This window comes from Grus americana, chromosome 3 (assembly GCF_028858705.1).
Source record: "Grus americana isolate bGruAme1 chromosome 3, bGruAme1.mat, whole genome shotgun sequence".
NCBI lineage: Eukaryota > Metazoa > Chordata > Aves > Gruiformes > Gruidae > Grus > Grus americana.
The window spans coordinates 70,349,629-70,376,322 of record NC_072854.1 but is presented as its reverse complement, the minus strand read 5'-3'; the positions used below and the strand labels follow the sequence as shown (position 1 = coordinate 70,376,322).

The 26,694-nt window shown below is 37.4% G+C and overlaps 1 protein-coding gene across 18 annotated transcripts in view; it reads right to left on the bottom strand.

Annotated features, from left to right (window-relative positions):
* The window catches only part of SYNE1 (spectrin repeat containing nuclear envelope protein 1), a 311,090-nt gene that overhangs the window by 202,523 nt on the left and 81,873 nt on the right, over positions 1-26,694 (bottom strand). For 16 of the 18 annotated variants that reach the window (XM_054822896.1, XM_054822889.1, XM_054822893.1 and 13 more), the window contains 13 exons: positions 23,423-23,530; positions 22,489-22,626; positions 21,173-21,337; positions 17,941-18,053; positions 17,224-17,392; positions 13,460-13,556; positions 11,714-11,916; positions 7,542-7,706; positions 5,923-6,075; positions 5,348-5,491; positions 4,837-5,010; positions 2,560-2,718; positions 490-654 (listed from right to left, as the gene is read on the bottom strand). In XM_054822896.1, coding sequence (XP_054678871.1) covers positions 490-654; positions 2,560-2,718; positions 4,837-5,010; positions 5,348-5,491; positions 5,923-6,075; positions 7,542-7,706; positions 11,714-11,916; positions 13,460-13,556; positions 17,224-17,392; positions 17,941-18,053; positions 21,173-21,337; positions 22,489-22,626; positions 23,423-23,530 — 1,953 coding nt within the window. Of the gene's footprint in view, positions 1-489; positions 655-2,559; positions 2,719-4,836; positions 5,011-5,347; positions 5,492-5,922; positions 6,076-7,541; positions 7,707-11,713; positions 11,917-13,459; positions 13,557-17,223; positions 17,393-17,940; positions 18,054-18,505; positions 18,664-21,172; positions 21,338-22,488; positions 22,627-23,103; positions 23,121-23,422; positions 23,531-26,694 lie in introns of those variants that run through there. The other 2 variants (XM_054822897.1, XM_054822899.1) reach the window with 2 other exon arrangements.

Sequence of the window (26,694 nt, the reverse complement as noted above, 5' to 3'; positions counted from 1 at the left end):
AAGGTTACTTCAGCTGCATTGAAGAACTGAAGTTTGAGCGAAGGAAAGAACTATTTCTAGCTATTTAAAGTCCAGCAAATTATTTTTTTTATCTCAGCCAGTACACTGAGATGGTATTTTAAGAAGAATACATTTTAAAGCTACATGAATAAGTAATGATTATAATACAGGCACAGATACTCATCTGGAAAAAAAAAAGCAGTGGATGCATGAGACTGGCAAAATGTAATGTCCTCACTCCTAGAGGTTCTACTGGCAAAACAGACCCTATTTTCTAGGGAGTCTTCTCTCTTCACATTCTGGTTGCTTACTTTTATCAATAAGAGGGGTGATCCTTTTTCCATTTTGGTTTTCAATCTTAACATTAGTTTGACCTAATCTATATAAGTTCTATACGTGAAAGAAATTCACGTTAATTTTAAGTAGGCTTTTCACTTGTATGTCATGCACTCAAAGATTTCCATGAAGAAGGTCAGAGAATTTACTCACACTATGTTTCCTGAGAAGCTCTTCAGGATTTCCTTTTTCTTTTAAGCAACAGTTGGCAATCTGTATTACTTTCTCTAGTTCTGCTCTAGATTCCTCAAATTTCTTCATCAAGCGACTGTTTGCTTCGATGTTCTTTCTCCAGTCACCAGCTTTCCTGACCATATTCTGAGATACAAGCAAAGAAAATGAGTTGGCACTTTCTCACTGATTTATATTTGTTCTCTTTTACCATGATCTTACAAAAAATGCATTCGATGGGTGTTACTCTTTCAAATATATGCCCTTTCATGGTCTCCTTTTCCCAATTTTTAATACTTATACTAACGCTCGTGCTAATGTTATCCTTCATTCAAATAAAAATGGGTAACTATCTGATACTTCACAATGCCTCTGCTGTTTGGCTAGTGTTTATTTCCTAAAGCCTGCTTTCAAATGTAAATCACCTGGTATAGCCAAAAGCTTGCCATTCCATTTTTCCTAGTAGCAGACTGCCTCCTACACAATTCCACGTGATGCTGGTTTGACCTATGGATCTGACCAGTTCCATGCTACAGGTCTTCCGACCTGGAGGAGGTTTGTATGATTATCACACTAGTAAGCCAGAGAAGCAACCAGGAAGAAAGCCGCTTAAAAGAAAGACAGCAAGTTTTGTGGTTTAGCTGCTACCCTGAAATCCTCTTGTTTTGAAACCTTAGTCACAGCTCTTCATTATTCTGCTTCGTAGCCTGTCCCAGTGCACTGCATTATCCAGTGGTTACAATTCCATAAGCCATTAACAAAATTTACAGGGAGAAATGAACAGTTCACCAGTTCAACTGCAGCAAGGTAATTCCAACACCGCCTACTAACCATACACTTTACCATCCTCACTGATTACAAACCCCAGGGTAAGGAATTGTAATGATTTTACCCAGTGAGCTAAGCAAATCTGTAGTTCTCAACTTAAACATCTTGCCAAGCCTTTTTAAAGTTTCCTGATAAAAATTTGTGTATAATACTAAAATCATAGGAATGTATTCTTTACATGAGAAAATGCCAGTTTCCAGATCCATAAATATTTTAACTCTGGGTATGCCACATTTTGTATGGTTATGCCATGTTTTATCGGTTGATTCTCTAACACAAAAAGAGATAAATCACCATTCATCTTTATAGAAACAGAATAATTAATGTTTAACATGGTAAATTTACCAAGCTACAACTGTATCTGCTTCCGTTACTATAAGCTAAACTTAAATAATGATTTCTAAATTGTAAATCAAACTGCACTGATCTTTAAGTACAGCCCACAAAATACAACATAAATTTTGAAATCCACCTCTCAGAGACAGCTCTTTACTGATAGGAGATTTTTCTGTAGCTTAAAATTCACTTGAGATATTGTTCAGTATAAAACTAATTGCCTGAAAACAAATCTAATAGAACCCAACATCTGGAGATCTGACTCCAAGATAATGATTAATTTCAGGCTAGACTGGGGCTAAATAGCCCCCAAAATATCAATACGGCTGATAACAACATAGAGCTCTACAGGTATGGGGGATTATACCCCAAAGTACACATCTTTACATTGACAAACGCAAATACATAATCGCAACTTCCTATATTTAAAATTCACTGCATTTGCTGAAGAAATACAAAGCCCAGAAATAGTACAATTTGCAAAAGTTTTCATCTTCCATGCTTTGTGTGAAAGAGATGTATGGGAATACAGGAGCAAATAATTAGCCAAGAAAACAAAGTCAGAAGAAACAAAAACCAGTGCAACCCTAACAGGTGGATTTCAGGTTCCTCGTTCCAAAGGAGCCCGAGACATGTGAAAGTTCTCCTTAATTCCCGTGTTCCTCAGAGGCAGGCTCACCTCTATATAACTGCATGGAGAACATGACTGACAGTTCCCTGACCATCTATTACCTAATTCAGACAAATCCTTAATTAATAACTTGACACCAGGGATGAGAGGTCTCCATGACAGTAGCTACAGAGTGATGAAATGGAGATACAGTAGGATGGATCAGATGCATATGAACACGTTTTCAAAAATATGCAAAAAAGGTATGACATAATTACCTGAAAAGTAATCTGAACTTGTGTAACTTTCTTCTGAAATGTTGACTGATGGAAATGCTGTAAGACTTCACTCGAAGCCACACATTGCAGGATACTCTGACTATTTCTCTCAATCAGAGACAAATCTTTCTTGCAGTTTTCTTGATAAGCTACCAAATCCTGAAAGAAAAAAACATATATCCACCCTGGCCAGGAACAAAGGAGAGAAAAGTTTGGCAAAATAACAGGAAGATATTTTTTTGACAATAAGAACAAAAGGGACAAGTTCAAGGCACCGTGACAAACAGACTACACAAAATGTTATATGGAATAACATAGACCACACAACTTTCTCCTTGTATGTGGAGCCCTGTACCCAAATAGAGCTCTAGCTATCTACAAAAAAAGAGACACAGACATGTACCCAAACCTTTTGGGTAGTTTTAGAGAATGCAGGTCAATATGTTATTCTGTGATTTAATTTTACGGGATGTTTCTATTTATTGTATAATTGTAGGTAGGCAGCAGTGAAAACAATAGACATAAGAATGACAACTCAGTAGCAGGTTGAGATGTTAACCTTTCTTGCCTTTCAACAAATTAACCTTTCACGTCAGCTATTGGAATTCAGATTTCATTTCAAATGGCATTAAGTAATTGGAAAGAAAAAACGAAAGAGACAGAGAGAAGAAAGCATGCATGAAGTTGCATAGGCTGAAAAAAAGGATTTAAAAGATCCTGTAGTGAGGAAATTGTTCTGCTGTTGAAGAAACACTGTATTTCTCAGCACAAAACTCTGTTTACTTTCTGAACAGCAGAAACCAGCACCCTCTATATAACTGAGAATATTTTGGCTCCTTGGTTGGTGAATAACTGCGGAAGAAACATGTCTTTTCATTGTGATGTTCTGGGGCAGGTTAACCTTCAGGAGCAGAGGAAAGGAGCACTCTTATGAGCTGCTCCTTAACCTGCAGGCTGGACACAACTCAACTGGTGTTCATACACAGAAGACAATTTATGAAGGAAGATAAATGGACTGGCTTGATTTAAGCTTACCAGATAACTTTTTTTTTTTTTTTTTTTTTTTTTTTTACCAAAACACAATCAAAGCTTGAAATCACTAGAAGAGAAGACACTTCTTGTTGAATTATTGGGCTGATCTCCAGAGTCATTATAGGCTTGAACTAATTGATATACACACACATGTGAAATTAAATCTCTATTCCAATTTTTTTTTTTTTTTCCTGGAAGGGACTCTAAATGACTTTGAAAGACTTCAATTTCCCATAAACCCCCCATTTTAGCATATTACCTGTCAAATCTGACTCTAATGAAATGCGTACATCAATTTTGAGGGACTATTTCTAGGCTATATACCACACATACATGAGGATAAATGCCAATTCAGAGAATCGTAGAATCATAAAGTGGTTTGGGTTGGAAGGGACCTTAAAGATCATCTGGTTCCATCCCCCCTGCCATGGGCAGGGACAGCCTCCACTAGACCAGGTTGCCCAAAGCCCCATCCAACCTGGCCTTTAACACTGCCAGGGATGGGGCATCTACAACCTCTCTGGGCAACCTGTTCCAGTGCCTCACCACCCTTACAGTAAAGAATTTCTTTCTAACATCTAATCTAAATCAACCCTCCTTCAGCTTAAACCCATTACCCCTTGTCCTATTGCTCCACGCCCTTGTAAACAGTCCCTCTCCAGCTTTCCTGTAGGCCCCTTCAGGCACTGGAAGGCTGCTATAAGGTCTCCCAGAGCCTTCTCTTCTCCAGGCTGAACAATCCCAACTCTCTCCTACGCAAGATCCTCATATTTTCATTTACCTTTCCAAGAGAGTTCTGACTAGCTCTGAATTCCTCCAGAATTAAACATTTATTGGTCAGGTTAGAAAAGTTAATGTTCTACTACAATGCACTTCAAAGAAACCACTTCCAGACTTCTAAGAAACTTCCATAATTGTCCAAGAAAACCTAGGGATTTCCCTGATCATGTTATTTCATCTGCTTAATAAAAAATCCAATGTATTTCTGATATTTCAGTCCAATTTCCAATAGATAAAACCAAAGTCTTATGTTTACTTTTTGGATTGAAACCACGGGCACTAGGAGGGAACACAAGTTTCAATCTTTGTATGTTTATGCTTAGCTGATTTTGGGATAGGTTATGTTTGTTGCCTGAACATGAAGAAACATTTGCTCAGCTTACCGAGTTGCAATCCAAATTCCTAGAAAGCTAATTGTAAATACTCAGAGGCAGCAGATCTTTGAAAGATGTTTTTGAAACTTACTTGGGCTTTTTGTTTAAGAACAGTTGTAGGTTGTGCTTCAGGATCCAGGATAGAAATTATTTCATTGACCTTTTCAAGAGATTCATAAAAATGTGTGATTTGTTTCTCCAGTTCTTCCAGTGGAGACAGCAGATGCTGGCATTCATAGAGCAGGGCACAGGAATACTCCTCAACCTTTTGGCCATTTCAAAGAAAAAGAATTATTAAAAAAGTTGTAAAATTCAATATATAGTAGCTTCATCTGCATATGGGTTTATATAGTTGCTACCTGCCTCTTTTAAGGTAAATCAATCCTGATCCTGTATTACTTGTTAAAGAAAAGAATATTAAATTTAAGGATGGTAGTCTTAAAGTCTGAAAGAAGTAACATTTTCTCCACCCCAAATCAATCTATTGGTACTATAACTATATATTTGCTCAAATGCATATATCTGACCATTTATGTAGGGGAGCTTACTATTTATTAGTTCAACAGTCAACAACGTGTGTAGTACAAAAAGTGTCCTGTAACCTTGCTCAGCTGCTCTTTGATCTTTGCCAAAGCTCCAAGCATTTCATTCACTTCCTCCGGGGAAACTTCTTTTGTAACAAGTTGCGCTGTTCTTGTAACCATTTTGTACTGAGATTCCATGGCAGGCAATTTCTGCTTAATATTCTGAAACAAATGTTTCAAAAATATTTCAACAACAGCATTTATGCATTCATGGGAAATACTAGTCTGTTCTCAAGAGATAAAATATATTCCATTTATCAATTGTTTACATCGCTGATTTTAGTGAATACTGGATCATACTTCAAATGTGTAAAGACCGTGCCAAAGGGTGTCATTCAGTGCACCTGAATGTGGTTTGAAACTACACAGAAAGAAATCTCCAGTGGGACAGTGTTTTGGAAATGTGTTCTAGAAATGTCACTCATAGAATACAATGATTTATTTTAGCTATAGCAGAAATTATATAAAAAAGCATCACTGATTAAAAAAAAGGTAATAATGGAGATGTATACTAAAATAATTTTACGCTCTTAAATAGTTACAAGTTTCTCTGTTATGAAGGAGAAGGAAAGGAATGGAAGGAAGACGCTTACTTCTAAATCTTGTACAAACATTTTGACATCAAGGAAGGACACTTCTACAGGGACTGAAAATTTCCTATTGCTTCCATCAATAAAAGCTGTCAAATGGGTAACACCATCCAAGTATTCCTTCTTCAGTTTGTCCAGTTCATCCGCTCGAGCATACTAAGTAAAAAGAAACAAACAAAAATATAACCACTGCAAATAAGGTATCTGGCAATTAAGTAATGACTTAAGAGAATTAGTATGTTTTCAGTGCAATTGTTTGCTGGAAAAAATTGTATTCAGCAAAATACGAAATAAAGGAAATTAATCTTCTAAATTAGACACTAATCATCTACATTAGTTCCAGTAGTGCTGATACTAAAAAGAACAACATTCATACAAGAGGACAGGCTTTTTTAAGGTTTGGGTCATTTGGAGAATGCCAGACTCTCATTTGTTTCTAACCTAGAATCAGCATCTCATTTCATTTCTCATTATGTACAGTAACAATTTTGAATATTCAGCAAAGAGAATAGAACACAGAAAGCCTAGAAAAGCTGAAGGATAAGGGAAATTTCAATAAAAGAACTGCTGGCTGGAGAAAGGGAGAACACAGGTCTCAAAGTGGAAAGAGATGGTGAAAAGCCAGCAAGAAAAACCATATAGTCAGTGCATGAAAGAAGCTGCATAAGTGGAGGAAGAGCTATTTACATTCTGGGCATTGCTGTTTCCACAGTGAATCACTCTAAATATCACCAGCAAATAAAGCTTGGGAACATTCTAGTCAACAGTTTGGAAGAGTTACAGTAAAAAGGGGGCAATCATTATTTGCTTTTCCATTTAGCTTGACTGCAATGGAAATAATCATGCCGGTAAAGAAAATAGATTCGGCATCATCAAACAGGCAACTGCTGTTTAAGGGGAAGGGGAAAATATCATTAGATGTATATTGACTACAGCAAAGGTATTTTCTAATGCGTTTATGAGGTGTGAAATACTTCTGTGTAATTTAGCTCACATCTTCTCTTTGCTTTTTAAAGAGCAAATATAGGAACAACAATTCATTTCCAATCAGTTGAATCTCTTCCATGAGATAAAGGGTAGTTTCTTCATTTACTATCAGTGCCTTATTGTACACAAGATAGACGTAATGTCTGAAGGATGTGGGGAAAACACATAGTTAATTAACTTGCATTGTACCTGCTTATGCTTGCAGTACAATAATTGAATGCAACTTTCGTTAAAGAGTAGCAAAACCATTCACTTTCACCATTTTCAGTGTTTAGTTTTACAGAGCTTTTAAAATAACAATAGCTACTTAAATCCAATCATTTTCTTTGAAGAACAGTAGAGGACATACATAAATAATATTCACTATATCAATACAGGTGACCATAAAGAAAAACTACAGCTTATACTAGCTGAAAATGTCCAAAAATAAAAATCTGTATAACCAAAGTGACAAACAAAGGAAAAGCCCCAATAAAATAAACTGCTGTCAGGGATTAATTTCTGATTTAAATAATGATGAACAGTTAGTCACTTTAGTAAGTTGCCCTATAGTCTTGCTAGTGGGGCAAATATGTCTTGCTTGCATGGAAACGACAAAGTAAATCTTTAAAAGTAACGCCCGCAAAAACACATACCTGCTTAACTTGCATAAACAATTCTCTCCATCTTCCATTTAGTAACAGAAGCTGCTGTTTAAGGTCTCTGGAAATGGTCTCATCACATGTTTCAATCAGAAAATTACCAGCATCATTCATGGCTGTGTGCTGTTGGATCCAATGAGGTAAGTGCCGGAAGAAATCCTGAAGAAAATGAAAATAGCTTTCCAAAACCTTTTCAATTAGTCTTTATCTTAAATCATGAAACTAAAATTTAATCACCAGCTAATGGTTTGGTAAAACTCTTTGAACAATTACCCTCTGAAGCTCTTCATAGTAGGTATGCCATAATAGAATTTTAATGTCTGTGAACATAACCTATGGAATTAAAAACTACCAGTAGTTTACTTACAGCTCATTTTACTCCAGTGAGTAGCTTCAGTTAAACTAATGGAGCTCCTCCTTAAGAGAAAACTCCATGACTGAAACCACTGTTAGAGCTCATCTAATTTCTGTCTTGTCTGTAAAACAGGATGGGCTGATAGTAACCTGGGACATATACAGACTGTTGAGGGTTTCTTCCCCTGCTGCGAACCATATGCAGCTTTCCAGGGTCTGGCATTCCAGAAGACCTGAGAAGACTGATTCTTTATCACTGCTTCCTCCTTCCTCAGAGTAGGTGAGTGGGGAGGGGAAAGGGATGGTTGTCACTTATTTTTTCCCCCTGTTCCAGTGAGACAGCCGAAATGGCCCAGCCATAGTGCTAAATGCTTCTGTGCGTCTTGTTGGCAGGTACACATGCATATGTTGGTGGAGAAGACAAAGACCAGCGCTCTCCCTTCCTTTTTGCTCTTCAAGAGGACGGGCAATTGTTCCTAAGGCAGATATCTCCAGGCACTATGACTACGGCTATACCAGTAAACAATACAGGACTCAATAACTGTCCCATGATTGTCCACATCTTCTCTGACATGTTTTTGACTTTTCTCTGCTTCCCTTCTCCCAGACAATGCACAATTCAATGGACAGCACATGGCAAGGACTGTTCCCAATAGACTGAGTCATGAGGCCACCTTCTTTCAGGGGAGAAAGAGTAGCTACAAGGACACAAGATGAACCATGTCACTTGGTCCTCAGGACTAAAGAAGGGGCACTGACCCATTTTATTTATGACTACCAATATACCCTATAATTTCAAGGCTGTTTGCCTGACAGTGACAGTCCCAAAAAATCCTCTGCTCAGGGGTAGATGTGAAAAAGTCCTGTCCAACCGTACTGTCAGTCATCCCAAGTTTCAGAGCTACAGTTCTGAAACTTTATAATTTATACTTGTCAGAACTCATTCACATGTAAAACCAGTTCAGATATGACCAAAAAGAAAACATCAAATGGATGTATACCGCTCAAATTTGTTGAAGAGAGAATTGAACGACATACAGTGTTTTAAATTCCTAAAGCTGAGATCAGTAGAGTACAGGTGCTCCGTACTTGTAGTGGTTTAGCCTGTCCAGCAGCTAAAGCAACCACACAGCCGACTGCTCACTCCTCCCCTCAGTGGGAAGGGAGAGACAATCAAAAAGAAAAAAAAAAGTAAAACTCATGGGTTGAGGTAAAGACAGTTTAATAGGACAGAAAAGGAAGATGATGATGATAATAATAATAATAGACAAAAAGAGTGATGCACAGCACAATTGCTTACTACCCAAAGCCAATGCTCAGCTAGTTCCTGAGCTGCGATCCTGCCTCCTGGCTAGTTTCCCCAGTTATATGCTGAGCATGATGTCATATGTCATATGGTATGGAATATCCCTTTGGTCAATTTGGGTCAGATGTCCCCGCTATGTCCCCTCCCAACTCCTTGTGCACCCCCAGCCTCCTCACTGGTGGGGTGGGGTGAGAAGCAGCAAAGGCCTTGGGTCTGTGTGAGCACTGCTCAGCAGTAACGAAAACATCTCTGTGTTATCAACGCTGTTTTCAGTACAAATCCCAAACATAGCCCCATACTAGCTACCGTGAAGAAAACCAGCTCTATCCTAGCCAAAACCACCATAGTACCAATGTATCAGTGAATAAACTTAATCATCTCAGTAAATTGTACGTGCAGTTTGAATTTTCTACTTGCAGTGGAACACAAGTCTTGTTTTGTGCAAAGGCTACCCTCTGGGGAGCACATCCAAAAGAAATTAAGTTTATTGCACTGGTACTGCTCGGTTCTCCAATGGTCAGGCTTACTAGAGTCAGAAAGGAAAAAGCACATGGAGTCAATTACTCACGTCCCTTGCTCCCACACACTTATTTCCACAAACCATTCCCTTTCTCAGACCCTGCTGAGGAGTTTCTCCATTTCAGAAGCCAGCCTAAAGCATAGGTAAAATTTGGACAAGTGTGGAAGGTACTGTGAAACATACTTCATTCTCAATTAAAACAATGCAGCTCTTTTTAAGGAACTCCCCACATGAGATCTAGAAGCCCTCTGATACCCTTTTGATACAGCTGTTGGGGAAAGGTGTGGGAGAATGGAGTTACAACAGCGTTATGATGGGAAGTGCTTAAGAGGTACTGCGAGTAAATAAAGGAGTTGTAGAAGCAGCAGCTTGTTCATTAATACATTTACTGTTAAATTTCTAGTACTTTGTGGTAGAAAAATCCAAGCACATACTGATCTTTTTTGCAAGATCTGTACTACAGTTTCACAATAAGGTTTCTGAAAACAGAAAGCAATGAGAACACCGAGAAGCCACTCTGTTTTGCAAAAAGAACAGTGGCATATGTTGGTCTTGAAGTCATAGAGAGATAATGGAAAGAAGGCGGCGGCATAACAGCATGGTAAGGGGCTACTATGGTCTTTGCCTAGGACAGAATATGGTGGGGTTTAGTAATGCAGGTAAGGTTTGCAAATGAGCATCAATGAAATCTTTGTATCATACATGAGATATATTTGTGGCTTTACATAACAAATATTTGGAAATGTTTAAAAAAGTTTTATGCCATGTTCCAAGCAATAGTTATCATCTTTCACCTGGGATTCCAGATGTTGTGCTGATAGCTGCATGACTATTGATTGTACAAACAAATGTAAGCATTGCTTTTGGTTTTAATAACCAAATATTAAAACTGCTAAATCAGAACTATTCTTGGAACTATCTAAGTGAACATTATTGCTGTGGAGTGCTAGATTCGACATTAATAATAGAAGTAACTTTTAAAATATGTATCTCAGTCTACAGGTGGATTATGTTACCTCTCAGTTACCTTTAACAGCTTTAAGCCAATGTACTTTTAAGAAGAAATTAGCATTTTGGGAAGAATAATTCTTTCATGTCTAATGTTTTCAACAAGGCTTTTTGAAACTCTTCATATATCAGAATGGTAAGAAGTACTTGTTGGATTTAGGGTAGAAATAGGAAGTGAGTATATACTGTATGGATATGTTTGGATTTCTGCTTTGAAAATCTTTAAAGGTAAAGTTATAAAACCGATCTGAAAACTATGGTAAGGTGTTAAGAGCTGTATTGGTGCTGCGTTGGAACTGGGTGAAAATGTAGCACCTATTAAATGCAGTATTATTCAAGTCAATGTGGGTCATTATTGAAGTTTCACAAACATAAATTTTAGTGCTTCGGTACTGTAATACAGATCAGAAAAAAAAGAAAGGAAAACTATTTTTATGACTGCAGGTCCCCAAAAAGGAACTGTCTAAAAGATTTCTAAAGTGTCAGGGAAATTGATTGATTACTTACCCATCAAACATAAAAACACATATTAATAATGTTGTCTTGTGAAGGTAACTGATATTGAAATTGGTCATCTATATGGTAGAAAAATCAGTGGAAAAAAGAATTTTCTTTAAGTGTCTTCATAGGCAGCACATGACTATGCACTTTGGTGTTAAGAGCTGTATTTGCCTTTGAGTAAATCATGTAACATTCCTATCTCTGAGCAATACTGCTGCCCTATATTCACGCGAAAAATGACTTTAACCATGTAATCACAGGTGATGCCTTCCTTCATTGCGTGTATATATGTATATGTCCGTACACGCTATACGTGCAAACACTGAAACACCTATGATGAGTGTAGACAGTATGCCAGAAACTGAAAAAATCTCTCCCTCTTGTGACATTTTGTAAAACAACCTAAGCAAATGCAAAAGCATATCCCACGTTTCATAATTTACAAAATAGCCAGATACATATGCTATTAATGCATACCTTTTTAGAATGTTCAGGCTGATTCAGCATTTTTTCAGCATCTTCCAGCCAAGCTTGTAGTCCTGCCACAGTGCTGCTATATCTGTCCCAATTAGCAATTACTTCTTCCAACATGCTTCTTACACTTCTCACCTCTACTGAGAGGTTCCTCCACTGTGCTGTTGTTTCATTCATGAATTTCATCACGTTCTCAACTTCTTCCACTGAGATACGGGATAGACATTGAATATTTTGGTTCATTATTATTTCTGTAAAGCTTAATTTTATGCTATGCTTATCCACTCTCATTGGGGAATTATATTTTACTGCAACTTCTATTTCAGTAGGCTTTTATATACATATGTTCAGTTCACAGCCCAATTTTAGTGCAAAATTATGACTGAGAAGTTAAACCTCTGAGTTAAAGACTAAAGAAAGTACATAAAACTAGTGCTATATTAAAACAGTTACACTGCATATTCAAACGTGGTGTTCATTTCTAATCTGCAATAGAAGAAATCAAGAGAGAAAGTTTCCTTAAACAAGCAGAAAATAATAGAGATGTCTAAAGTACAAACACATCTTATGTCTGCACTGAAAAGTATTGAATGAAATTCTGATCTTCCCTGCACCAACTTTAAAACCAAACTGCTGCTAATTTTTGCCATTTAATTTTTAGTATTTTCCTCATGGCAATAAAGGAACAAGTGTGTACTCGTTGCAGAAAAACAAACAAACAAACCAGAGAGAAGAAAAAGGACCCAAGCCAATTCTGAGACTTCATAAAACATGCAGAATATAGATAATTTAAACAACATTTTTTAGCTAAGGTGTCTTCTAATTTGCACTGCTGTATCTGAATTCATATAAGTGAATAGCTGCCCTCTAGAAAAGAATTTGTTATTGGATTTTTTAATAGCATCGAATAAATCTATTAATTTTATTCTTTGTAAGAATGACTGGTAAAAATGTTTACTTTTGTAAAATTTGAGTGTCACGATCATCAACTTAAATTTCACAACAAAAAAAAAGATATCCATTTTCTCTCCACATCTGCTAACCGCTTTAGGAGCTGCAGCAATCCTCCACAGCCATTATTGTGTTATCTCCTCAGCAGAGATTAAAGTGATCTCATGTCTGTAACTACTGAGGTCAAATATTGCCCTCATGCATTCTCACTGAACTCAGCAGTGTTCAGGAATTACAGGAGGCAGCTGTTGAATCAGCTGCTTATTTTTCTCATGTATATCCTTACTTCACTTATCATTTGGGTTCTTCCTATAGGTTTTCACAGCTAGTGAAGAATCTTCAGTCAATCAGGGGATACGTTTTGCTACTAGAACAATACCGGGACCAACTCTCTATGTGTCTTTTTCTAGTAAATGAAGTCAAGCATTTCCAGGCACCAGAACGTGATCTTCCCGGCTCCCAGTTTGGTCTCTGTCACACTTTTGCCCTAAATCAACAAAACTGAAACAATCCAGAAGTTAGCATGAGCCATGGACTTCTCCCATTAGGAAGTCTGAACACGAACACCTGCTTCTGGAGATTAAGAAATCTTAGCAGCAGGAGGGCAGGCTGCTCCGTACAAGCTGGCTTCGCGCCGGTACGGTTCATATGTAAAATTGGTACCAGAGCCTCTCTGGTGAACTGCAATTGCTGTACAGCTCTGCTGCATGGAAGAAACAAATATTAGGAGATCTTTTTAGAGGATATCTAAAGAGATTAAAATTATGTCCCCATGACGAAAGAAACATAGGCATTTACCTGAGCCATTTGCTTTGGCATACATTTCAGCTGCTCTTTTCAAGATCTGGTAAGTAACTTCATACTGCTCAAAGAACTTACTATTTTCAATAACAGACTGAAAAGAAAAACAAAATTACAACAGACAAAATAAAGATAGATATTAAGAATAAGGATAATTACAACAGGACAGTGATGATAAGTTTTAACTTCATTATTCCTCCATTCATGGTTTTTTTATCATTATAATATAATATTTAAACTATCATTATTATAAATAATATATACATCTCACCTTTTCAAATTAATGGTACAGCAGAGCGTCCCTTTACAAATACAGTTTATTTACTTTGAGTATGGAAAGATTATTTAATATGTTCTTAGTCTGCTAGTTGCTGACCTGCTGAAATGCACTAGCATAAGACACTTTGAATGTGCAGAAACAGCAATTTACTTAAAAGTTATTTAATGGAAACTGTTTTACACTGAAATCTAAGTGGAATCATTTTAATAAAAGAGAAAATTTCATCCATATAGGTCACCACAAAAACGCAATCCAGTTAAACTTTAAAAATTGTTCCCGTATTAAGCCTTTGCAGAAAGGCAGGTTTCACTTTAAGAGATGAAAAATATTTAACTTATACTTCAGTTTTTCTTTACCTCCTGTGTAATTGGTAAAAATAACATTAAGGAAACTCTGCACAAAGAGATGCTGCTTTTCCAAAGTGTGACACAGCGTTTTTCCTCTGTGAGTGATGTTCTAGCTGTGTAATGTGTTACAGAGCAATGAATAATTTACCTGGAAATACTTTGGGTACAAAGTTATGGCTTTTTATCATTTATGCCTATGTATCCATGGCAAATGACACTGACTTTTCTTTACATGTCTTTCAGAAATGTTACTTCCTTTAAGTGCAATATATGATTATATCTCTATATTATGCACGCATATTATACCTTGCGTTACTACTGTTAAAAAAGGGAGAAAACCCTGCTTTTTTACAGGGCTTTTATATCGCCTTACCTGATGTACTTATATACAGGTTTGGAATGGTTTTGTACCTTATACTACCTCTCATGCCTCCTTAGTTACAGATCTACAAAATTAAGGCAAGTACATCTCACGTATATCTACATAAGCTTTGGAATGTCAGAACAGGCAAAATTCTGTATGTACGAGCTAGATTTTGGTAAAACCAGGTTTCAAATGAGGTCAAAGTTCAATGTACTTTGAAGAGGGGAATTAGATTTTGTGTATTCATCAATGCACATTATATAGCATAAAAAACAGTTTTAAAAATTAATCTGCCAGCCAGTATATATCTAAAAATCTATTTTAAAACCTTTTACAGTTGCTATGTCAAATCACCACAGTTATCTAGAAAGTAATTTAGAAATGTGTTTATAACCAAGGAAACTAGAAGTCAATGGCAATCAGAATTTTTCTCTGCTCTACTGTTAAAAAAAATACCTGGCATGTATAAAGAACTACATGCTTTACCATGAATTACGTGACAAACTCTGACTTTCACTTTTGCCAAACCCATGCACACAGAAATTTTACCCTGAACCAAGACCTGCAAGACTTCATATGAGAAAGTAAAAGACTGTATCAAACTACTTATATAATAGTGATCTCAAGAGCAATTGGAAATATTTTCAAAAATTAAATATAGACATTTTACTGATTAAAATTGTCTCCCATCTGACAAGATCCTTTAAAGAAAAAATCTAGCCTTTTTCGTATATAGCATGCAGTATTAAAGAAGCGTTAATGCCAAAACACAGCTCTGCGGGTTAAAATCCATGGATAACTGTGCTCAGTATCTCCACCACAGCTGAGACTTTGGTACAGTATATTCTTCAGGTTGATGGTGTACAGTTTGTGCTGACCTTTACTTCTGGTATATGACAGACAGGTGAAAAGAAGATGGGATAAAGTAACAACAACCGCATTTATTTTTAAGGTAGAGTACATAAATATTTTCCAGGCATATGTTCTATCCAGATCCTAACTATGCATGTTTCTAGAATGCTGACATTGCTCAGTCTGCTTTGGCAGACAAACAAACTGATATTTTTATCTCCTGCTAATATAGTCACTGACTATAAGGTACTGACTACAGCTTTCCTACGTAAGACTCTTAATTTACTGGAAGAATAACACTTGGCTCTTGTTCCTAGAAAATTGCTCCCAGGAAAGCCAAAGCAAATAAAGTCTCTTTCCATCACTGGACACCTTGAAGGATCCAGAAGCGAAGGCCATCAGGAATGAAACTGAGCTCTACTTATCTTCTTGTCCCAATTTCTTCAATTTGATGTGATGCAGTTTCATAAATGACGCAAGGAAGCATTTGCTTTCCCCTAACGACCATCTCAGCATTAGTGGTCTGTAGCACAAGAGGAATTGAGGCAATTGCAAAATAACATACAAATTCACCACTTCATGATAATTTTAAAGAAAAAAATAAGGAAGTGATATAAAATAAAAACCCAAAAGTCAAGCTATCTACTTCCTCCTTATTTCCCCTGTCACTTTTTAGTAGTTTTTGTGACAGTCTAAATACAGTCCATATACAAATGGACTATAACTCCTAGCTATTGCACATCAGTCTCACTCTAGCAAACTATGCTATTTTAAATAATCATCTGAATTTTGCAAAGCTTGTCTAAAAGAAGGCTTAACTCCCGAATTTTTGTGTGTCCCTAACTGCTAAAGCTTAAACATAGAAAGGGAACAAGGTGAACATGTTTTCAACTCTAACTTTGTAGAGGAACTTTACTGAGTTTGAAGTTTTCTTCCAAAGCACTAAAAACTCTCAGGCTGTGGGAGCATCAGTAACTTTCATCAATAACCAGTGTCCTGGCTCTGAATGGTTCTATAACTGTATGAATTCCTTCAAAACTGAATTTTCCTGTGCATTTTTTGTCATATGGATTAGATATAAGGGGAAAAAATTATTTAGCCCAGCCCTGCTTTTGAAAGAATCCCTCACACCCTAACGTAGAAGTGAAGCAGTGGTACCATTCTACCAGCCACCTGGCACAGCGAGTGTGGATTTAACAAGATACAGCAGCATAAGTCTGAAAGGGAACATATAAATGAGTATTTGTAAGTCAATAACCTCTGTTTCTTAACATGATATATTGATGATGCTGGAGCAATCTCTTTCCAGAACAGAAACAAAGTAATAGGTTTAATATACTAATGCTGAGCAGGAGAAGAAAAATCATTATTTAAAAGAATAAAATGACTCTGCTTTCGGTACAGTATATTGAACAAGTACACAGAGGCAGCATAACTTTTTTTTTTTTCTTCATTTCGAAGACTTTAAAAAAAGTACTGTGGGGGACTGCATGCCAAAAGCCTCCTCTATCTCTACACTTAATCTGTGTATAGTCACTATAAAGTGCATCTATGCAGTTTTATAAGAAGATGAAATTAAGGTCTTTGGAATTGCTATCTAAGGTAAGTAAAAATCTAGGATTTGGAACCACCAGATATGCTTGATAAGTTGATGGTCAGACAGTTAGCAGCTGGGACACTATTTCTGTTTTTGAAGAGATGATGCAAAGAGAATAATTTTCATTTTTAGCCTTTTGACTAAAGTTCCTCCATGCGGAAGACAGATTCACCTCTGAAAATATATTCCATAATAATGCAGTCATAAAGTTGATGACTGGCAAGTCTCATTTCTGTTTCTGTTCTTATATTCATTTCCAGCAATCTTAAATATTAATATTTTGAAAATAATTATACAAAAAAGATGACAACTCCAACTTACAATGTAATTTTGAAGAAGTAGTTCCACTGACTCTCGCCTTCCATATTTGATAATCCATGATTTTAACTTTGATTCTGCAAGGACTAAGAGTGACAGTAGACGGTACTTCAGTTCCAGAAACTCCATCTTCAACAGATGGAGCTCAGATGAAGAGACAACAAAATTAAACCTATAAAATGAATCACACTGTAGTAAAATACAACAATATTCATTTTTACAGGACAGACTGTAAGCTTTGGTTACAGTTCAGATATTGTTCTAATCTTTCACCTAATTCAGAGTCTACAAACATTTAATTATGCATGATGATCATTCTGATGACTGCTCCTGAATAGCAAATTAATTACATTTCTGTTTATCCATGGAAATCATCAGTTTACATCTGTTACTAAGTTTTGCAAAGTCATTTTTCTTTTCTTTTTTTCACATGCATCTCAGCTGTTGTTACATAACATTTCTTCCAGGGACAAGTAATAACAGGATCAATGTAAAAAAGTATCCCCTTCCAAACCCCATATCATATTTTGCTTCTCATCAATCTTTAAAGCATCAGGCTTTTTGGTATATTTTTATGTGTATTCTAGGTTTTTCCTTCCAATATTTTCATGCTTCCACTGAGAAACATAATTAGACAGTGATTTCTACATGAACAGATAAAAAAGCAAACAAGTTCCGTTTCATTCACAGAGGATTTTTATTTCAGATTGAAAGCCTTACCTCTCTGCCATATCCTCTAATTGGTCAGGTGGAACAGGCACTCCGTTAACAGACCTGGCCCCGTGGATCTCATGGAATGCCTTTTTGTGACCATCTATGTTTTTCAGCAGATCCTGATTTGATTTTAAGAAAGAGAGAGATTGAGAGAGTGGCGGGGCGGGGGGGGGGGGAAGGGGGGGGAAAGCAGGAGAGAGAGAGAGAGAGAGAGAAGGCTCACAGTAGGCTATCTAACTAATAAGCACAATTTTAAGCCTGCACTGATGACTCAATGTAGTTAACTATTTGATCATGCTCTCACATTTGCATGCAAGGTTATGCATACCACAAAAGCATTTGCATCAACTCGAACATTTATATAGGGAAGCCCCTTATAAGATGCTCTGCTAAAGCTGTGTCTAGCAATTATGGAAGATTTTAAAACAGAGGATACACTGCAAAGGTTAAACAAAACAAGAACTCTTAACTGTATTAAATAATCCCTGAAATGCAGTCTGCGAATGCTCTAACATCACAACAGCATAATCTTACTAAATTTACTCTTTACATCTTTATAACAGATACTAACCTTTATATATAGCATAGATTCATTTTTTCAGCAACTAATCTACTCTTCTCTATATAGGCAGAAGATCCATAGCTCCTTATTTAAGTACATATTCAATATTTAGTGAACTTTTCACTCTCTCGGCATCCAAAGATTTCAGGATCATTCTCTCTGTGTTACACAAATGAATGCAGAATGTGGTACCCGACTTGTGTTCCTGTGATAAGAATTGTACCAGCAAAAACCTTACAGCAGAGCACATTTCAACTGTAACTAAGCAACACCGCTCCAAACGGCTTCCTGGAGATTACATATTAAAATGAATGACTGGCAGTAGTCTTTGAAGAGATACCGTAACAATAACACATCAAGTCCCCGGCGGCTGAGAGGACACAAAACGGTGGGTATTTTACTGCATACAGACAGCTCCTGGCACAAAGTAGTCAGAAGCCTATTAGCAAAAGAAATAATACAAAGGTCCTCCTTTCTCACCTGGGTGGACAAAATGCAGGCTTGTGTACTGATCACAGACGCCGATTTATTCCTATGTGCTGAAGAAGGGTTTCTCCCCAGTCAACACCCAGTACTTGCACAGCAGAAATGAATGGTAATTCACTGGCTCAGCTCACCAAATGATCCCACCATCCCCATCAACCCACCTATATTTTCATTGTTTTCCACTTCAGCCAACACCTTGTTGTGAAGAGAAATGAGCTAGCCTTTCTCAGATGCAAGTGATGCACTGATTTTACTGTGGCAAAAACTCCACTGAGGGTTTTCTGTGACTAACATGCTCTCACATAAAAGACTTGGAACAAGTATCTCAGCTAGCTGCATCTGAGACCTTGCCAGACAAAAAAGGGATGCCCCTAACATGCACTGGCAAGTCAAAATAAAACCCAGTAGTTTCATCCAACATCAGCTGGACACCCGTGAAAACTTTTATGTAGTGTCTCATGAAGTGAAATCCTGCTCTGCAAAGTAACCTTCAACGAGCACAGATGTTGTCCTTAATTTCTAGATCTTGGTGGCAATATTAAATTTATATTAAAATAAACTTAAGAGCTTGCCTGATTCCACGAAGGTTTGTCCGAATAAGCTGGTGCATTTTGTAGTGGCTTGAAAATGGCCATAAGCTATAAAGTTCACTAAAATAACCCATTGTCAGATGAGACAAAGATATAGAGAAAGCGATGATGTTATCTGAACAAAACCATAACAAACAAACCCCAGCAACTTCCTAGGAAACAAGGACTGAAAAAAACCCCACTAATGCATTTCTGGCACTATCCTATAGCACATTAGGACTCACCAATGCAAATCTGAACGACAAAACAAGCTCCAGGAACAGATACAATTACACATGCTTCTCTTGAAGCTTTCCCCATCCCAATCCCATGGGAAAACTCCCCTGGCACAGATTAACCTAAATCAAAGTTTATTTGTTGGCATAGAAATGCCTCACCACAGCATTTCTGATGCAAAGAAAACACAGTTTGGGACATAGTCTTTTGTGTTTCTTATGAATGTATCAAAAAGAGGTCTGTAGTGCTCACTTTATAAGAACAAGAAAGTGTTTGACTCGCTTTTTTTAAACAAATGTGAAACCTTATGAATCCTGAAACATTTGATGTTAACAATAAAGCTAATGAAATTTAGCATTACAAGAGACTAGACCTTGAAAGAAAATGCTGTCTTCCTCATAGATTTTAATATTGTTTTGATAAAATTTTATTAGCCACCACTTGTTAGAAGAGTTGTTACTGTCCTAATAAAGAGTAATCAGAAGACCCAGATGATCTTCCAGAAAAACTACCATTGTCTGTCACAGCTGTTCCAAGATGACCGTGAAACTCATCAGCTTTTCATTACATGGCATTACTTTTTATTAAAAAAACCCACCCATATCCAAACCAGAAAAAAATAACAAAGCTACAATCAAGTTTTAAAATAGTAGCAATAGAGGAAAAAAAAGCAATATAAAATACAGCCTTACTGCCACAGCCTTTCTCTAAACCATCTTTTTCATTTCTCTATCATATTTACTGGTTCAGTTTCTTTTATCATCTCACCAACAATTTCCTTCTGCATTTTTCTCATATATATTACATAAATGCACCGACAAACCTCACAGTTTTGATTTTAAATGAGAACTTGGACTCAGTAAAGAGTAATGGCAAAGGTATTTAAATTCATCTGGCAAAGTTTTGTGTTTACCACAGCAGAGGGGACTTCTCATGCTATTTGTCATCACAACACTATGAAAATTCACTTCATTCTGTGTTTTCCCCCAGTGCACGTCACTGACTATACACTTGGTATGTTTGCTCCCTTTCTCCTGTTTCACCTAATCAGTTCACATTGGTTGCACAATGTACCCAACTTATGAGCTCCCGATGGAATTTTCCCCAACATAAATCCTAGAATAGGGGAATGATTAAAATATTAATGCCTGATATCTTTCAGATAGAAGAAGCAGGAACATTCAAACACAATTTTGAATATTGCTTGTACAATACACAGATAACACAGTTCAAGTCATCACTAAAAGACACCTAGCTTTAGCTACCATCAAGATGGCACCACACACAGAAACGAGAAATAATAATCTTTCTTTGTATAGTATGGATCATTTACATCTTTGGAAACGATAAAACATAACGTGCAGATGAATGCATGTAGATCTACCTTATGTTGCTCAAGCTTCCGGTGTATTGTATTCGCTGTTTCCTCATGAGCTTGCTGAATCGCTACTTCTTCCCTCAGAGCAGCCTCTGCTCTATAGAGCCAAGCACCTATGGTACCCAAAGGCGCAGGAAGAGATTTGTCAAGGTGCATGTGCCAATCAAGTAGCTAGGAAATAAAAGTAAGAGGGTTGAACTTCCTTCCTTGCTTAATTATGCAAACCAGTATCTTGAGAAAAATCAGGCTTTATACTGTAAGAGCAAAACCCCGCATAACAGAGTATGTCTGAGACAGAAACCTAGGTATATTACTTCACATTAGTTCTGAAATTATAGCATTCTCACAGGCAACAAAATCTCTGTAAGGATTCGTTGAGGCATCTATTTGCCTTCCAGAATGGTAACTGAGTTACAGAACTGACCACATATACGCTGGAACAACTGACGAGCTAAAGATCTGGAATTTCATCAGTTAATAAGCACAGGAAGGGATGTGACACCTTCTTCCACCCAATCTAATTTATTTCATGCTCTTGCATAAAATCTTTCTATCTCTATTTTGAACATATCTTCTATGAGTCTCAAAGGACTGTGGCATTGAGAACATAGCAGTAAAATACCATGTCTTATTGGCAATCCCTGTTATGGGAATGACAAATAATGAAAGTTATGTCAAAACTCCAGAATATTTTTAAACAGATCCTCTATTAAATAGATGACATTTTAAAAAATCTATGAATATATACTGAGTAATAATGATTTAATAACTTCTTATTTGGGACAAAAAATATAACTCGCTTAGGATTTTTCATTCAATTATTAAAACATTACGATTACAAATACTAATATTAATTTATTACTATTGCAACCAGGTCAAAAATAGCATTAAAGCCTCATTTATAGATAAAGTATTCAGTATTACACAGAAACTTTTTTTAGTTATATTAAAAAATGTTATATTAGTATTTCTCAGATAACTAGCAATTTATATTAAAAAAATGCATTTTGAAGGGCATTGTGCATGTTTTTATTTTTATCAACAATGTTTTGAACTTGGCTAAGCACTGTTAACACACTTTCAAATAAAGGGAAACCTCAAAATATAGTCCTTTTCTTAAAGTTCATATTCTGTATTTGAGCAATATTAAAGAAGATAGTGCAGTGAATGTTCTCAAAACAAAATAAACAGGGCTAGAAATTTTGTCCATTTTTAGGTTTCTAATGCCTGATAAAATCAATAGCAAACAGGAGTCTAAATGATTTTTAAATACTCATCCTTCATTTAATAAAAAATATATAGAATAATAATTTTCAACTTACCCTGGAAGAAACTCTGTCCCATGCTTGCTTCACCATAGCTTGGTCAAGTGATAATTTACCATCTTTCCTTAACGACTGGGTTGCAAGTTCAATCTGTTTCCTTTTTACCTCATATTGTACTCTGAAATGCTTAAATGACTGCAGAAAGAGAAAATCAAATCAATGTAGTGCAGAGTCAGAGAATGAAATCCTTAGACATTTATGGAGTACTACAACCTACAACAATTTTATACTGATAGAAGTCCTAATCCTTCCTAAAAAGAGCAGCAGTAAACTTGCATATTTACACTGAAATGCATTTTATGAAAGGTTTTAACCGACTGTAGAATCCTCTAGGGAAACGTAGGTAGGACTTTTGTATTTCCCTTCTTCAGTTATCAGATGCCTGAACCCTATATGAAAGGAAATAATAATTGATCAGCTAAACTATCAAATGGATTAAATGCTACCTGGGGCAGACAGGGGCTACTTTTAGAGAACAGCCAAGCTTCAGGAGAAAATTTGGGCCAAAATTTATATTGCCGATTTAGACATTAACCTCTCTGAAAGGGGTTAAAAATGAAGCTCTAAGCCCTGTCCTCTCCACCTGTCACCTCACCTAGCCTTCAGTCATACCTCCTATCTGAGCAGTATCGCGCAGGATCTGGCAGGACTGCACAGACACATGCTCACTTCTAACTGGGACAGTCCTTCTTCACACTGCTAGAAAAAGCTCTGTGTTAGGCAAACCATCTGTGCACTGTTCTACGTGGCAAAGCTGGAGCTGACTTTATAATTCTGCCACCAATAAAAGGCAAGACAGTTTGTGTCCTTATTTCTTTAAACTACAGTATATTGACTTGCATATATACAGATTGCATAAACTACCGCAGTAGACGTTACGCATAACGATGACGACAATGTCTTATCGTGCAAAATTTTCTCTACTACTTACCTGGTATTTCTCCTGTAAGCTTGTTTCTGCCACCTGTGCTCGGGCTAAGTCTCTTTCAAATTGTTCTGCCCACACTTTTAGGTCTCTCAGCACCAGTCTGTCTTCCTTCTATGATTCAGTACAACCACACACAAAAAAACCCCATTGCACTATTAGTAGAGATGTCAGATACAGTCCAGAAATTAACATTTATTTAATTAACAGTTATTTTCTGAGTGACTTCAGGGTAATCCTTGACATCAAGCTCCAAGTTCAGAAGTTGGCAAATATTTTGATAGAGAATGTTTTAACATGGAAAATGAAAATAAAGAAAGAAAACCCTATTTATTCAGTTTCTTTTCCTTCCACGCCATTTTTATGACTTTGAAGAACAGCATATTTGTTTTACAGTTTTGCTTTAACACTTCAGTCTGTCATGGCACTGGTGCTTTGGAAGGCTGCAAAGTTCTCTGCAGAAATCAGTGACCTGGCAGTGAATAGAAAAATACTAACAGGAAATCTCAGGTCTGTGAGCGTGTTATATGAGAAGGTTAGCAGCAACAGTAAGGTTTTTTGTGCACTGTGTCAGCAGGCTAATTAAGTAGTATACAAGTGTCTGCCTCAGATTCCCAACCACTGAACCATATGTTAATCAGAAGCTACTCTTTGAAACTAAAGAAGCCATATAATTGTAAAATTTGTCAGAAACAAATCCATCACAGTCAAGAGATGCAACACCACACCTAAAATGAGCGATTAAGTTTCAGGCATTACATGAGAGAAGAAAAACTGGACCGTGTGATAAGAAAGAATAGCCACTGACTGTATTTAAGAAACAACGTACTTTCTTTTAAGAAAAGATTCTAACCTGGGAAAGGAGCCAATTATGGTTCCTTTCTTTGAAAGCTGCCTCAAATATGTAAAATATAACTTCCCGTAATAATTTTAAAAGCATAGAGCTATTGCTTCATTTCAGTTGAGGAAAGGGCAGGATCCTCAGACAGGAAAGAAACACTTCTTTGATGTATTTCTACTAATCCTCTTACTGATCCTCTTCTCAAAACAGTGGTAGTTGGTTGGACAGAATCTTTGTCGGCGACACAGACAGCGGGATCAAGTGCACCCTCAGCAAGTTTGCTGACCACAGCAAGCTGTGTGGTGGGGTCGACACGCTGGAGGGAAGGGATGCCATCCAGAGGGACCTTGACAGGCTGGAGAGGTGGGCCCATGCGAACTGCATGAAGTTCAACAAGGCCAAGTGCAAGGTCCTGCACGTGGGTTGGCGCAATCCCAAGCACAACTACAGGCTGGGCGAGGAATGGATTGAAAGCAGCCCCGAGGAGAAGGACTTGGGGGTATTGATTGATGAGAAGCTCAACATGAGCCGGCAGTGTGCGCTTGCAGCCCAGAAAGCCAACCATGTCCTGGGCTGCATCAAAAGAAGCATGACCAGCAGGTCGAGGGAGGTGATTCTGCCCCTCTACTCCACTCTTGTGAGACCCCACCTGGAATACTGCGTCCAGCTCTGGGGGCCCCAGTACAGGAGAGACATGGAGCTGTTGGAGCGAGTCCAGAGGAGGGCCATGAAGCTGATCAGAGGGCTGGAGCACCTCTCCTATGAGGACAGGCTGAGAGAGTTGGGGTTGTTCAGCCTGGAGAAGAGAAGGCTCCGGGGAGATCTAATTGTGGCTTACCAGTACCTGAAGGGGACCTACAGGAAAGCTGGTGAGGGACTGTTTATCAGGGAGTGTAGTGACAGGACAAGGGGTAATGGGTTTAAGCTGAAGGAGGGTCGATTTAGATTAGATGTTAGAAAGAAATTCTTTGCTGTTAGCGTGGTGAGGCACTGGAACAGGTTGCCCAGAGAGGTTGTGGATGTCCCATCTCTGGAAGTGTTCAAGGCCAGGTTGGGTGGGGCTTTGGGCAACGTGGTCTAGTGGAGGGTGTCCCTGCCCGCAGCAGGGGGGTTGGAACTAAATGATCTTTAAGGTCCCTTCCAACCCAAACCATTCTATGATTCTATGAATTTGCACAACAGATTGTGCAAATATCACACGTATTATATCCGTTAACTCGCTAGGTAAAGTCTTAGCTGGGTAGCTGCAGTGAGGTTAACACGATATTAGAGCAGCTGTGCTGGCACAAAGTTCACTATAACCCACGGTCCTGTCTTCTGACACTCGCCAAAAGCTGCTACCTGAGAAACAGTATAGGACACACATGACATTTCCCTGCTCCAGCTATTTGTAATGCTGGGATTTCCTTGACTGCACATAGTGTCCCAAGCAGCAAAAAGTCCTAGTGCTTCCAACTTCTCAAATCATTTAAATCTAGAGAAGGAGAATACAATTCCTACTCTTCTGGTCTGATAGATGGCTCTGTCTGTGGAAAAACAACATCAAGATTCTTTGGGATAAACAGCAAAGCCAGGACTACACCCCTATGAGCAGAAGAATATAAGAAGAGAGAATTCTTAACTCATTCAGCCATCAAAAAAGAACTTTGGTATTAAATGCACTCCATTCATTAGAAGTTATAACTTTAGCGAGACTATTGAGATCTCTCTTAATATTTAGCTGTCAGGTCCATAAAGGCAATACTAAACTATGCATCTTAATGTATTGAAAAAAACCGACTAACTGAAACTTTAAGATATTCTTGAAATCAGGAAGAGAATGTGTGTCACAATGTTGTGTATATTACTTTTAGTTCATGCTATAAATTCAGTTTTGCAAAACATTGGCTTTTATTCCTCTATGGCTCACATTCTCATTGCTGAGAAGCACCTCCTTAAGATGTCTTTGCAAGAAGACCATCTGTGTGGCTGCAACTGTTCACAGAGCAATGTGAGAAAAAAATAGGTATTTTGCAAGATTACTGTCAACATAGCTAAGAAATTTAATAATGGCTAAAACTGGGTCTGACCAAATCTTTTTCAAATAGAATATCACCAGGATCAAGAACACCTCTGTGGCACCTGAAGATAAAGAACACAGGAAAAGCCACACCTCTCTTAAATCACATACCATTTCTCTGACATTAAGTGAAAAGACAGAGTTAACTGGTGGCATTGAGTCTTCTGTGATTTTTTTTCTTCCTATTTAGTTAGACATTTATTTGTTTACTTTGTTTAATTGCAGAAGATGTAGGTCAGTAAGTGCCTAACCGAATGCTGTTAAAGGCATTGTGCAACAATGCATCATGGGCATTTTATTTATTTATTCATACATTTCACAGGTTTCCAGTTTAACGCATCACTTATCACCTGCAAACTTGGTTCTGTAGTTGTCAGT